Raw genomic sequence first — 12304 nt, 5'->3', positions numbered from 1 at the left:
CAGAACATCAGACTGGCGTGTCCTGGCCGCAGGCGCAGTTTCAAGGGGGCACCTTTTCCTTCTGAACTCGGGCTGAGCTCCAGAGTGTTTCCTTGGGAAATCTAGCCCCCTCCCCTCACCCCGCCACCCCCAGTGGTGGGGACAATGTCTCCCATGGACAGGCAGGAATAAGCATGATGTTAATGTTCCCACCACTACACTTGGGGTTGACATTATGGGTCACACACACACACACACACACACACATACAGCACTGGGGGCCATTGATCTGTGCCGGCCAAACCTGTCAATCAAAGACAACTCGTGAAATACTGGACAGTGAAATCTTTTTCTTTTTTTCTTTTTTTTTCTCTTAAAAGGGATAAGAACTTATAGGAAGGACAACAGCAGGCAGGTCTGCCGCTCAGTCCTCATTCGGACAGAAAAGTATATAAATATGGTGTTACTACCCCCCTCCCCCCAAACCGGCGTTGAAGTTCGCCACTTTTAACTGGATTGTTGGGGACTTTATAAAAAAAAAAAATCCTGGTCCAGGCTGAGACCAAGCCTCACTGAGCGGTACACGGTACCGTCACAGGGGGCACCGCCCGAATAAGCCCAGACAGCTGATTGCATGGTTTGCAGCAGTGGTATATTCTTTGAAAAAAAAACAAAAAAAAAACAACGTTTTTTCTACTTTGTAAAAGTTATCTGACAGTGTGACGGCAGGTGACCAAAGGGGCGGGTAAAAAGTGGACAGTCTGGAAGGAGGGAGGAGGGGACAGAAAAAAAAAAAAAAAATTAGGACACTTGGATATTCATATTTACACACTCTTGCACATTCACTCACACATATACGCACGTGCCTACGCACACACACACACGCACACATACAGACATACATACATACATACATACTGGGAGGTATTAAAGCCGCCTCAATGCACGCTTTTTATCTGCCTTTTTCTTCCCTGCCGTGTTGTTGGAGCTGCTGCTGGTCGTACTTGCGCCGCTGGCTCCGTTGCCTAGAGCCGCGGGCACTGGCGCGGCCACTGCCGCCGCGCTCGGCCCCGGCCTCTTAGCGGGGTCCCCCGCATGCTTCTTGGGCTGTGGGCCGTCGCCGGGGTCCTGTGGCGGGCCCGAGGTGCCGCCAGGCCCACCCATGGCATGGATCTCTGTGAGCAGCCGTGCACGAGACTCGTACTCCGCATAGTCCTCAAGAAGCAGGCGTCCGGCCTCCTCATTCAAAGCAGACTCCGGATTGGGATGGATGAGGAGACACTTGATGGTCTGCAGGTTTGGGTGGGCACAAAAGAGGATTAGTACCACATTAAAAAAACGGGGAACTGATATTCACGCGTGAGGACCTGGGCCTGCGGGTCAGAAGCAGCTCAAGGCGGGCGGTGCAGCTACTATCGCTAGTTTCCACCTGGCGCTACCATTGTTTTGTTTTTTGGCTTCATTTCTTAAAATTCACGGGCGCCCCCTCATGGCCGACAGGCACCTTTTCCTGGAAACAATGGGTGTTTTAGGGCAAATTTCCAGCGCGGTGAATCTTTCACTGCTTATTTAGACCACAGAGAAACTCCATGAAGTATGTATGAATTCTATTTTGAGGGTGTGAGAATCTCACTCTTACACACCCATTCTTCTGATCACCGTTCCCTCTAAGCTGAGTACATGGATAGCTGCGCACTGCTAACACACACTCCGTGCATCAAAAATCTGCTGAACTGAAACACATTACAACTTATTCTGTACCATTTTGCGGTGTGACAGGTGGCTGGTCAGCCAATGATATGATACGGTTTAAGGTTTGATTGCATCCTTTTGTGCCGCCACCAGTGTTTTTGCCTGCAAAACAGCGTAGCCGTGGTGGAGTTAGTTCGCTAGTGTTAACCCCTCACAATAATGGTGAAATGAACAGACAGTGGCACATCCACTCGCCAAGCATAAAAGAAACACGGGTCTTTTAGGAGAAAATGGCTGTCAGAGTGTGCAAACAGAAGAAAGACCAAAGAAAAAAAAAAAAAAGACAGTGAAACAGTGAAACTGGGTGAGATTTTTTCCCTTTCAAAGTGTACAACCATTAGAGATGTGAGAAAGAGACGAGAAAAATAAGGTGAAAGTTAAGTCGTCAATCAGATGTGTGCTTATCTGGTGTCATTTGGTTAGAATTTTCATTTCTGGATATTGATTATTAAATTATTAGTTTATGAGTAGTACAAATGCTAATAAAAATTGAAGACGGGTCATGAACATTTTTTGTCTTTCATTGTAAGTGGGCTAAATCACTTAATTAAAATTAATGTAATAGAAATTACTGCTGTAATTTGATTCTTTTAATAAACCATGTAACTAGGACGGATGTGAGTGCGCACCACCGTACGCACATCTGATGTTCACAGTGGTCCAACTGACTGCTCAGGGTATTTGTTTGGTCAAAAACATGAAAAATTAGAGGGAACATTGCTTCCAATCAGCATAAGAATCCCAACATTTCTGATCAATTGAATCAGGTCTAGCAAAAGCCATTGGAGATCATGTTAGAAAATGTGTATACGCGTCATATAATCTGCGTGCATCATCATTCACACTTCAAAACAAATCCATGATTCAATGGAGAGGGTGACCTTTGACCCCACCCACACACTGTGTCACCGAAACAGGAGGAACCTGCCGCGCCAGGGTGCTTGAAACTGCCGAGGACCAGATCACGGGGACGCGTCTCGGTGCTCTTACGAGTAAGACGTGTCTGAGGCCGAACTCGGGCTTCCAGTCCCTCTTCAACACGTTGACGCAGATCTCTCCCTTGTGTCCGACGTTGGGGTGGAAAATCTTGGTCAGGAAATACCCCTTGGGTGGAACAAAAGGGAAGTCCTTCCCGAGGACCAGGCGCATTCGGAAAATGCCGCCGGCAAATGGAGTCCCCTCTGTCAAAGCATAAAGAATTCATTGCATGAGCAAACACCAAATGTGCTTGATGAAGAGGGGGCGGGGGGGCTCAGGTCTATCAGATCAGTCGGTGTAAACCTGGGTATCATGAGGCCTTGTTTAAGTCAAGACGAAAAACACTAATATAGAAGTTGCCGCTGGACATCAATAAAACGATGGGATTGAAGGAGTCGACGCATCGTTCACGGCGCTCCAGAGGCCACAGAGCAATAACACAGCTTGGAGAAATTATGATCGCAACTCCCATCGAAATATGCGCGGCAAGGAAACGAGTGGAGCGCGGGACGACGTCCAAAAATCGCATCTGAACAGCGCCCCCCGGAGGAGCACTTCCGAGATTTACTGCACCGCAACCTCCATTTGGAGGGCGCAAAAAAAAAGAAAGCAAGCATGAATGCGGTATTAGAAGTAATAACAGCGAAGGCCTCACTATTTCCTGCAGGAGCTGGAGTGTTGGCACAAAGCAACCGCACGCAATGCAACAAAGAGATTTTATTTTATTTTTTTACCCCCCCCCCCCATGCCGTGCATCCCTTCGGGTCTCCCGGCATTCTCCATGTCTCTCCCCATCTCCAAGTCACCGGGGACAGAGTTTTTTGCGTATGCTTTACCCCTCAACCAAAAGCACCTGCAGAGACGGGCCCGGTGTGCGGTTCGTTCGAGGGCAACGCGCTGGGTATTTCATAAGCACGGAGGCAACGCATTGATTCGCCGAGAACCTTCTGGGCCTCGCTGTCTGTTTTTCTCCTACACACTCTCTCGTCAAGCGGCCGAGTTCTCTGAGAGCAGGGCGCCACTTTAAATATATATATTTATATATTGCAATCTTCTGTGCCGCTTCTCAACTGGCAGGTCAAGACCCAAAAGTGGGTCGCAGATATGTGTGGGGGAGCAGGGAGTGAGAGTGAGAGAAAGAGAAAAAGAAGTTGCCGAGGGAAAGATCCATTTTATTTTTGAAGTTTACAGAAATACATGTGCTACTCTTATTTTGAAAGGGCAGCAGCTTGAAACTGGTTGCGGCTGTATTTGTGCAGCAAAGTGTGTGAGGTTCTTTTATTTGTCTGCGCTTTGGAGCCATCACCTTTTTTTTTCTCCATAGTTCCATATTTTCATGTTGAAATAGAATTTTCACTTGAAAAAAACGAGTTCCTGAGCATCTTCGCGGTTTATTCTGGACGATCTTAAGGTACTTCATATCCACACCTGAGGAGCGGTTGCTTACCTCGGAACTGAATATCCTGCATATTCTCATTGAAAGTGTGTTTTTGGGAACTTGACGGGGATGAAACAAATTATGGGATTAAAAAGGTGGATACAGAGTAAATAATTTGGCCCATCAGAGTTAGCACTCCATTGGAGTGCTAAGTCTGGATGTGGTGTCGGTATCTGTCCATAACCTACGAAGCGAAACTACAGAAATGGATGCGGTTAGTGGGATCATCAATACAAATTTGGAATGAGAAACGTGATTAAACTATTGTAATCCTTGGATATTTTTCAAGTTGGTATTCCATCAATTTTTATTCAATCTCTGCTAATTCTGGTCAAAGTTTTTTTGAAAACAACACAACTAGGTTAATTTGTTACCAGTGAATTATGGAAAAATGGAACAGTTGAAAACCAAACGCAAAGACTTTGTTTTGAGCTGACGGTTTGACCTGGCCTGGACGCAATAATGTTAAGACAATCACAGAACTGCACCGCAGCACTCACCGGGTCCTTCGATGGCCGTGTGCAGCTCGGTTATATCTTCGTCGCTGGGGTAGATCTTGATGCCCTCTGGCGGGTCAGCCGCTAACGCCGAGACCTCTTTGTAGACCAAGCGGAGAACGTGAGGGGGCAAATTCTCGACATTGGAATTCTAGAGGGAAATAGGAATGAAGCACATTTCTTACTCATGTAAACACAGGAGGGAAAACATTTCAATCAACTATATTTGGACCTGGTTATATTTGGTGTATTCAAGTAGTTTTACTTTAATTGGTGTTTTGGGGGAAATAGTAGACAGAACTTTCAATAACCTCCATCCGCACATTGAAACCCAGAGTTTAATGGGATTCTGTGCACAAAACTGGATCATGCTTGAGTATTCTCCATGTACAGGTTTAGACCTTCATTCCATGGAGACGGTCAGTTCTGGTTGATTAAGGTTTCTTCTAGGGCTGAGAAAAAAAAACCATTATTTTAAAAGTCGACCAATCTATTGTTTATTGTATCCACTGACTGCAGGACGAAAACACACATCTCAGCGTATATTAACTTCTGATATCAGTAAATATAATGGTTTTATGTACTTGTGGGTTTGACAGGTGCGACACCAAAAGGAAAGGTGGCTGATTGTGGTGTCGCCCAACAAGCGCCAGATTCTCAGCGATGGCAAATGGTCTCAGCTTAAAAAGCACTTTGACACCTTGAAGCTTCAGAGCGCTTTACATCAAATGGCAGGTGCAAATTCACACACGGATGGTGGCAGAGCAGCCATGCAAGGCGCTAGCCAACAACAAGGGGATTCGAACCACTGATATTCTGATTGGAGGGGACTCCAACTGACCCACAGCCGCGATTGCTCATTTAAACAGATTAATTTCATAATTTCAGACATGACAGAGTCCAGTGATACGATTAGACAAATTTTGTTGTTTTTGATGAATTAACAGTTTTAAAAAAGAACCTCTGCAAAAACCAAAACAGTCCACACAGAAATCATCACCAGAGGCTCATCATCTCGACTACCATACCAACACTTATTTGTGCCATCTCTAAAATCAAAATTTATCAGAACCTAATTGTGAAGTCAATTAAATACCCACAGATGGATACCCCAGACCATCAGGTCAGAAAAATTGATCACTAATTTTGATTTCTAAAAGCACGATGTAATGAACGACTGATAATCAATGGATCCGGGTGCTGATAGGAAAGCTCCAGTTGCTGTCCTCTGGACCTGCGATCACTGGAGAACCGGGCCGGACGTGAGCACATAGGAACTTTTCGTCTTGTGTTGCGTGTTCGAGGGACGATCGAAAACAAGTCGTTCGTATGTTAGACATGCAGAGGACGTGGATTCTGTCAAATGTAAAAGCCTTTGCTAACATTAGCCCAACGATGTTTCCCAATTTCCGCCCGGCAGACGCAGTCTTCGGGTCGGTGACGATCGCGGCTGTTTGAAACACTTTCAAGCTGACTTTACGGCTTGGAGTTGTTTGGAAAAACCAAGAAACACTGATGTTGCAATTGAATAAATCTGCGACCAGTTCGTTATCCATCCAGGTAACTTTGCATTAGTGGCTCATTAACGTTAGCATCTCTAGCTACACTCGGGTAATGTTTGAGACAAATAATTACATGTTAGTTTGTTTTCGTCAGTACGTAAGTTCGAATTAGAACTTTTATATAACAATTTAAATTGTTGTCATTTGAGGTATTAAATAAACTTAGACGGAATAAACAAAGAAATAAAAAGTCGACGCTAAGCAACGGCGAAACATCAGTTCAAGCTAGCAGCTAGCCCCCCCTCCCCTCCACAGCTAGCAGCAGCGCTTAGCTCGGCTATCCGACTTACCATCTTCAATAGCAGCCCAGCGACGACGGAACGGGTCTGGCCGGTTACCGGTGGAAGGCGAGACGGCTTCGACAAAACGTGAAAGAGACTAACTAAATTCGACGGAAAACTTATTTCGGATCTCGCTGCCTTGTTTCGCCGTTCTTTTCTTCTTTTCCTTGACACAGGAACAAAAATACGGCTCCTGGTTTAACCTATCGCGGCGGGCCAATGGGCCTCGCACAGTCATGACGTATGGAGCGGGCTTGACTAATCGCGGCGCGCTTTTGTCAACACGTCACAGAGATCGATCCAATCAGTCACGCGGAATTGAGATACGCATTTCAAGCTTCTCTGCCATTGGTCTGTTTGAAAAACTCACCCCTCCCCGAGAAAAATATTGGGAATAGAGTAAATGTGCAAGAAACTAACTTTTAGAAATAACAAAAACATTGCATTGAGATAAAAGCGACGAGCTAAAAAGTAAATCAATTATATACTAGAAATTTAAAAATTAAGAATTAAAATGAATCAAGAAATAGTGAATCACTTTCAGTTTATAGTGAACAGCACACACACTTGAATTGATTTTATTAAACATTGCACACGAGCTGAAACCAACTGCTGAAGGAACACAGAATATTATCTTTGCACATATTTAGTAAAGTTGCTCAAAATTCATATCATTGATGTAAACTCAACCGGTGTCACCAGGATGATAGACTGATATGTAAAACACATAGCGTTTATGTCATTGTATCAGGAGTGAGAACTAGCTGAGATCTGCTGAATATTTTTTGATTTGCTGGTTAGTTAAAAAGTTAAAGGGAGAATGACAGAAGAGGTTCAGACAGTGGAAAATAAATGAATTAAAAGGAAGTTTTCTGAGAATTAGTGCATGACGGGCTTGAAAATTCAGTGGGAAATAGAAAAGAAGGCATTATCCCAATGCAATATTGATCCATTCATTCTTTGTCCTGTGTCTTATTTAGAGCCAGGTCGTAGTGATGACGCATCTTGTGTACTTTTTTTCTTACTTCTTAAGCTAAATATTATCCCCTACAAATGCTTTTTTTTCAGGCCAAAAGGACAAGTGAAGTGATCTAAATGGGATGTGGTGATTTTTCACTTCACCCAAACAATAGGGTTAAAATTGTATTTGCAGCAATTTAAAACAAAAGCTCATTATCTCATGTCCAGCGCAGAAGAGGGGGTCAGCACTATGGCCTCACAGCGAGAACGTTCTGGATTTAGATCCGGTGTTGGAGCTGGGGTTCCTGACCGGATTCTCCGTCTTCCTCCCACAGTCCAAAAACAGTCAGAATAAATTGCCTGTAGGTGTGAAGGAGAGGTTGAAAGATTGGACATCTCTATATGAAGCCCCCCCTCCTTGATTGACAGCTGGCCCTGTGATTGACAGCCGACTGGTCAGGGTTAGACCCCGCCTCCTATCCAGGTGACAGCTGGGACTGGCAGCCCCGCCCCCCCAAACCCCCATATTCTGGATTTGGCTGCATCTGTTTACTGCCTCAGCAGCACATCGGAGCAGGGGTTAGCGCTTTCATCCAGATCCAAGTAGGTTCAATGGTCGTCTCCATGTTCTCCTGCCTGGGTTCCTACTACGTGTCTTCTCTGTGTTCTCCTGCTTGGGTACTCTCTGGATTCTCCGTCTCCCTCGCGGAGCCAGACGGTAGGTTTGCTTAAGACTAAATTGTCGGTGGGTGTGAAAGAGAGTGACTGACTGGTCGTCTCTGTGTGAGGCCCTGTGATTGACAAGCCCCAACAAGGTTAAAACCCGCCTCTCGCCCTGTATCAGCTGGCCCCCCTCCCCTCTCCCATCTCACCCCAAACCCTGTGACCTGTCACAAGATAATGACTATTCCATGTCTGTGTATTGATATAATTACTTCCAATGAAATATTTTAATACAAAGTCACATATTTTCTTTCCCACGCTCTGTAACACTTAGAAGAGGTCCTTTAGCTTTTTTTAATTTCTCTCTGATGATGATAAAAGTCCTTATTCTGAAAAGGATCTCCACTCCATAAAATTCTTGGGTACCCATGTCAACCTGGTCAGTGCTGTCAGTACAATCTCTCAAAAGCAAGACACGGGGAAAACAAAGAATCCATCAGAGTTGTGTAAACTGCAATCCGCCGGGTCGTCTGATTTCCACGAGTCTGCGGCAGATGTAGGTCACTTCATCCTCATCTTGTGATATTTTCCAATCTATTTTTAAATTCCTGTGTTTCCTTATCTATGTTTTCCTCCCAGCTTCATTAGGAATAAAACCACATGAGCGGAAGGAGGGGAAAAAAAGGAGGTTGCCGTGGGGTTTTTCATCTACTTTGAATTTATTCTGAAACGCCCTGACTTATTTAGTCCCTTTTTCATTATTTTACCGCATGAAAATTAGACACAGAGTGATTTGACAATCATAGCGATCCACCATTGTTTTCGGGATGAGCACCCCCCCCCCCCCCCCTTTCTGTTCGTGTTCCCAATGCTTGTTTTCCACCAGTGGAGGAAAAACAACAAATGAAAAATCTCAACTTGTCATAAAATAATCATAATCACATTGTAATAAAACAGAAAATGAAATGAAAATGGTTTCATTTGGAGAGAAATCATTCTAAGGGTCATAAATAGAGTATTTCTGATTCAGCTAAATGTGTGAAATTTTAGCAAGGAATTTGGGGAAATTACCGAAAAAAAAACCCCACTGAAATAGACTTCCAAGGACGGAGCCAGAACAGTGTGAAAAAAAATAAAATTGGACAAATAACCATGGAGAAATAATCAGAAACATGATTAGCAATTGACAAGAAAAAATCCCAAATCGTCAGTAAAGTATAGATGTTTGTCAAAGTGCAGATCTTAAGGATCCTTGGCTTTTCTTGGCCTGGAAAACAGGCGAGCATCTGAGGATACATCTTTTCTGAATCCTGCTTTGTTTACAACTCAGCGTCAGTACCGCCGTTTGGCCACTAGAGGGCGCCCCAGCACCGCGTCCATCCTCGGGGAGGGAGGGCCACCGAATCGCATCCGAGCGGTGTAAACAAAAGTCGCATTCAACTTTTGAATCTCGAGTTGGATGTTTTCCAGCATACGTCCCACCCAGGACGGGTTTTAACGTCACTCGACGGTCAGCGAACCTCCTCTTCCCCCGTGACAAAGAGCGAATGGGCGTGACGGACACAAAACAACGACAACAACAACAATAACAAGGGCTCACTTCCGGTTTCTGGATGTAGCTGTCAGACTCAAGCATCTTCTTCTCCACCGGAGGGGGGGGGCATATGGGGAATCGCTTCATCAGCAAGTAGTTCGCTTCACCAGCACGGTTTCTGTTCTAAAAGCATTTTTTTGTGATGTTTTTCATTATTTTTCCGTTAAAAAACACCTATTTTAAACTTGGCTAAGCCTCCACGGTGAGCGAAGCGTCACTTTTTGCTAGCTCGACTCGGCTAGCCCGAGCTAGCTAGCTAGCTAACTAGCTAGCCGGCTTGCTAACGCGTAGCTAACATTCTCCCCTGTCGGGTTTGCGTCTCCATGTGCATGTGTCTGTGCCCAGCGTCACTATTATGAGCGACGGAGAGGTTTTCCATGAGAAGCAACGTTTGGAGTTGTGCGCCATCCATGCCCTCAACAACGTGCTCCAGGAGCGGGTCTTCACCAAGGAGACGGCCGACGACATCTGCAAGCGGTAAGGGCAGGGCCGACCCTAGCTTCGCAGGGGGTCGTGTGCAAGGATGCTGTTTCGGGGGGGCCCTATTTTGCCCAAACTACGATGGAGATTCCCTCAAATTATCCCAAAATATACTGGGCTCTATTCTATTTTAGGTGGGAAAACTCTCTCAAATTAAAATTAAACATTAGTGACCCAACAAAGCAAGTTGAGAATGATAATAAAAGGCTCACAATACGGATTCACGATACGTCAACAAATCAAATTCTGATTCCTTTCCTCAAAAATGTTCATTTCAACTTATTAAGCCAGGTTCTGACAATGAAAACTAGAAAGAATAGCACATCAGTTGAGGTGGAAAGGAATGTTTCAATGTGGATCACAAGCCTTTTGGGGAAAATTCCACATCTTTTGTTGTTTATAGGCCAATTGCAGAAAACCAACCACAGTGAGGCACCAGATTGAACCTGCTCTAGATTAACTAAAGCTTCAGCACATGCGCCGAACACCGCCCTGTTTTGTTTCTAACAATATATACACCAGAGCAAATTGCCTTTCCATAACATTATCTGGGTATGCCAGTCTGCTTTTATGTCAAGGTAACATGCTTATTATTATACTATTATTCCATTCGTATGTAAAGTACAGTTTTAGACAAACTGTCACAATAATGTTTCAGGAGTTGTTAATAACCCACTCAGAGCAACCATCCACTGCCATTGATATCAACAATAGGCATAACATGTATTCAGTGTGTTACACAATAGAAAGCTACAGTATAAATAGTTCTCTAGGTTTCAATTATCATGAAAACAAACTTACCATTGCTATTCTGTCAGCATTCTACGCCACATGGGTATATTCTTTCTTTATATGTGACTCCACATTCCACCGTCCTATATTTACAATATCAATAAAGTTTCTTTAAAACAAAAAAAAGTCTGACTCATCACCCTGTCTTTCCTCTAAAGAAGCCTTTTGCATGTGAAAAGGGCTTTATTTTGAAATCCCACTGTTAATATTATATAGTTCTTTCTGAAATTACTGGCAATATCAATCAAATTAAATCTAAACCTAAAAAATAATTAAAACTGGAATAGAAATTAATGAATGAAGAAATAAGTAAGTTGTTGAAATGGCTGGGGAACCCTTAAACTTAGTAAACATTGGATCAAATTCTCTATCATTATTTCTGTTGCTGCCGTTAATACACCTGCATCCGAATAGCGCTACGATTTGCTGGTTGTTTTTGTGACCGAGGGCAAGCCGCCGCCGCCAATTCACACGGAGGGGGGGTTTCAATGTTGTCGCCTTCCTCCCCAGACTGGCGCCGCAGTCCATGGTGAACCCCCATCGCTCCATGTTGGGGACAGGGAACTACGATGTCAACGTCATCATGGCGGCGCTGCAGAGCAGGGAGCTGGCGGCGGTGTGGTGGGACAAACGCAGGTGAGTGGCATGTCGCGCGGCGGAGACCGGCGGGATAGGATTTCAGCCGTGACACTCGTCTTCCGCACACGCAGGACTGTCCAGAACCTGTGCGCATCCAAGGTGCAGGGCTTCATCCTGAACGTGCCGTCTCACGTGTCCTTGGGCATCGTGTCGCTGCCGCTAAGGCGGCGCCACTGGCTGGCGGTGCGGCAGGTCAACGGGCAGTATTACAACTTGGACTCGAAGCTGAAGAGCCCCGCTTGCATCGGTGGCGAGGCCGAGCTCCGGTGGGGAACCCCATCGCCTCTGATGCCAGATTTTTGAATCCGGGCCGGCGGTCGCGTGACCTCTCACTCATGTCTTGCAGCTCATTTCTCAGCGAACAGCTCTCTCAGGATGTGGCGGAGATGCTGCTGGTGGTGCGTCGGGACGTGGAGGAGGACGGCTCCTGGCTGAACCCCGACAGGAAGTGACAACCGGCGGGAAAAAGGAAGAGGAGGAGGACGTTGCCTTCTTTTTTTGTTTGTTTTTTTTTTTCTTCCACAGCATGGAGAACCACCCTCCTCTGGCAGAAAAAAAAGACTTCATTTTGTTTTGTTTCTTAAAGAAAACAAACACCTCGTGACAGAAATCTCTTCAGGGAATGCAATAAAACGACGTGCTCATATCGACACATGATTCCAAAGAGAAGCGGCAAAAGGGCAGGCGCG

The 12304-nt window shown here is 45.1% G+C and overlaps 2 protein-coding genes across 2 annotated transcripts in view; one reads left to right on the top strand and one right to left on the bottom strand.

Annotated features, from left to right (window-relative positions):
• Positions 1–637: 637 nt before the first annotated feature.
• Positions 638–6702, bottom strand: ube2s (ubiquitin-conjugating enzyme E2S). Its single transcript, XM_086155661.1, has 5 exons — positions 6497–6702; positions 4648–4795; positions 2722–2912; positions 898–1269; positions 638–740 (listed from the first exon to the last, which is right to left on the bottom strand). Exons 1-4 carry the CDS (start codon positions 6497–6499, stop codon positions 907–909), a joined length of 705 nt encoding a protein of 234 aa, XP_086011787.1. The 5' UTR covers positions 6500–6702; the 3' UTR covers positions 638–740; positions 898–906.
• A 2795-nt stretch (positions 6703–9497) lies between these two features.
• josd2 (Josephin domain containing 2) overlaps positions 9498–12304 on the top strand; it is a 3348-nt gene continuing 541 nt past the window's right edge. Inside the window, exons 1-5 of the mRNA XM_086155666.1 lie at positions 9498–9906; positions 10050–10181; positions 11487–11612; positions 11687–11881; positions 11962–12304. The exon at positions 11962–12304 is cut by the window's right edge and continues 541 nt beyond it. Of these exons, the coding sequence (XP_086011792.1) occupies positions 10060–10181; positions 11487–11612; positions 11687–11881; positions 11962–12067 (549 nt within the window). The 5' untranslated portion in view covers positions 9498–9906; positions 10050–10059 and the 3' untranslated portion in view covers positions 12068–12304. The remainder of the gene's footprint in view (positions 9907–10049; positions 10182–11486; positions 11613–11686; positions 11882–11961) is intronic.

The sequence above is a fragment of the Fistularia commersonii genome, chromosome 11 (assembly GCF_037954325.1).
Source record: "Fistularia commersonii isolate RoL2024-O1a breed Wild chromosome 11, RoL_Fcom_v1.0, whole genome shotgun sequence".
NCBI classification, from domain to species: domain Eukaryota; kingdom Metazoa; phylum Chordata; class Actinopteri; order Syngnathiformes; family Fistulariidae; genus Fistularia; species Fistularia commersonii.
This window is presented reverse-complemented; position numbering and strand designations above follow the sequence as displayed.

Coding starts and splice junctions, on each gene's coding strand:
- ube2s (XM_086155661.1), bottom strand. Junction 2,913..4,647: donor CACGGCCATCGAAGGACCCG/GTGAGTGCTGCG, acceptor ATGCTTTGACAG/AGGGGACTCCATTTGCCGGC. Junction 1,270..2,721: donor GCCTCAGACACGTCTTACTC/GTAAGAGCACCG, acceptor CCAAACCTGCAG/ACCATCAAGTGTCTCCTCAT.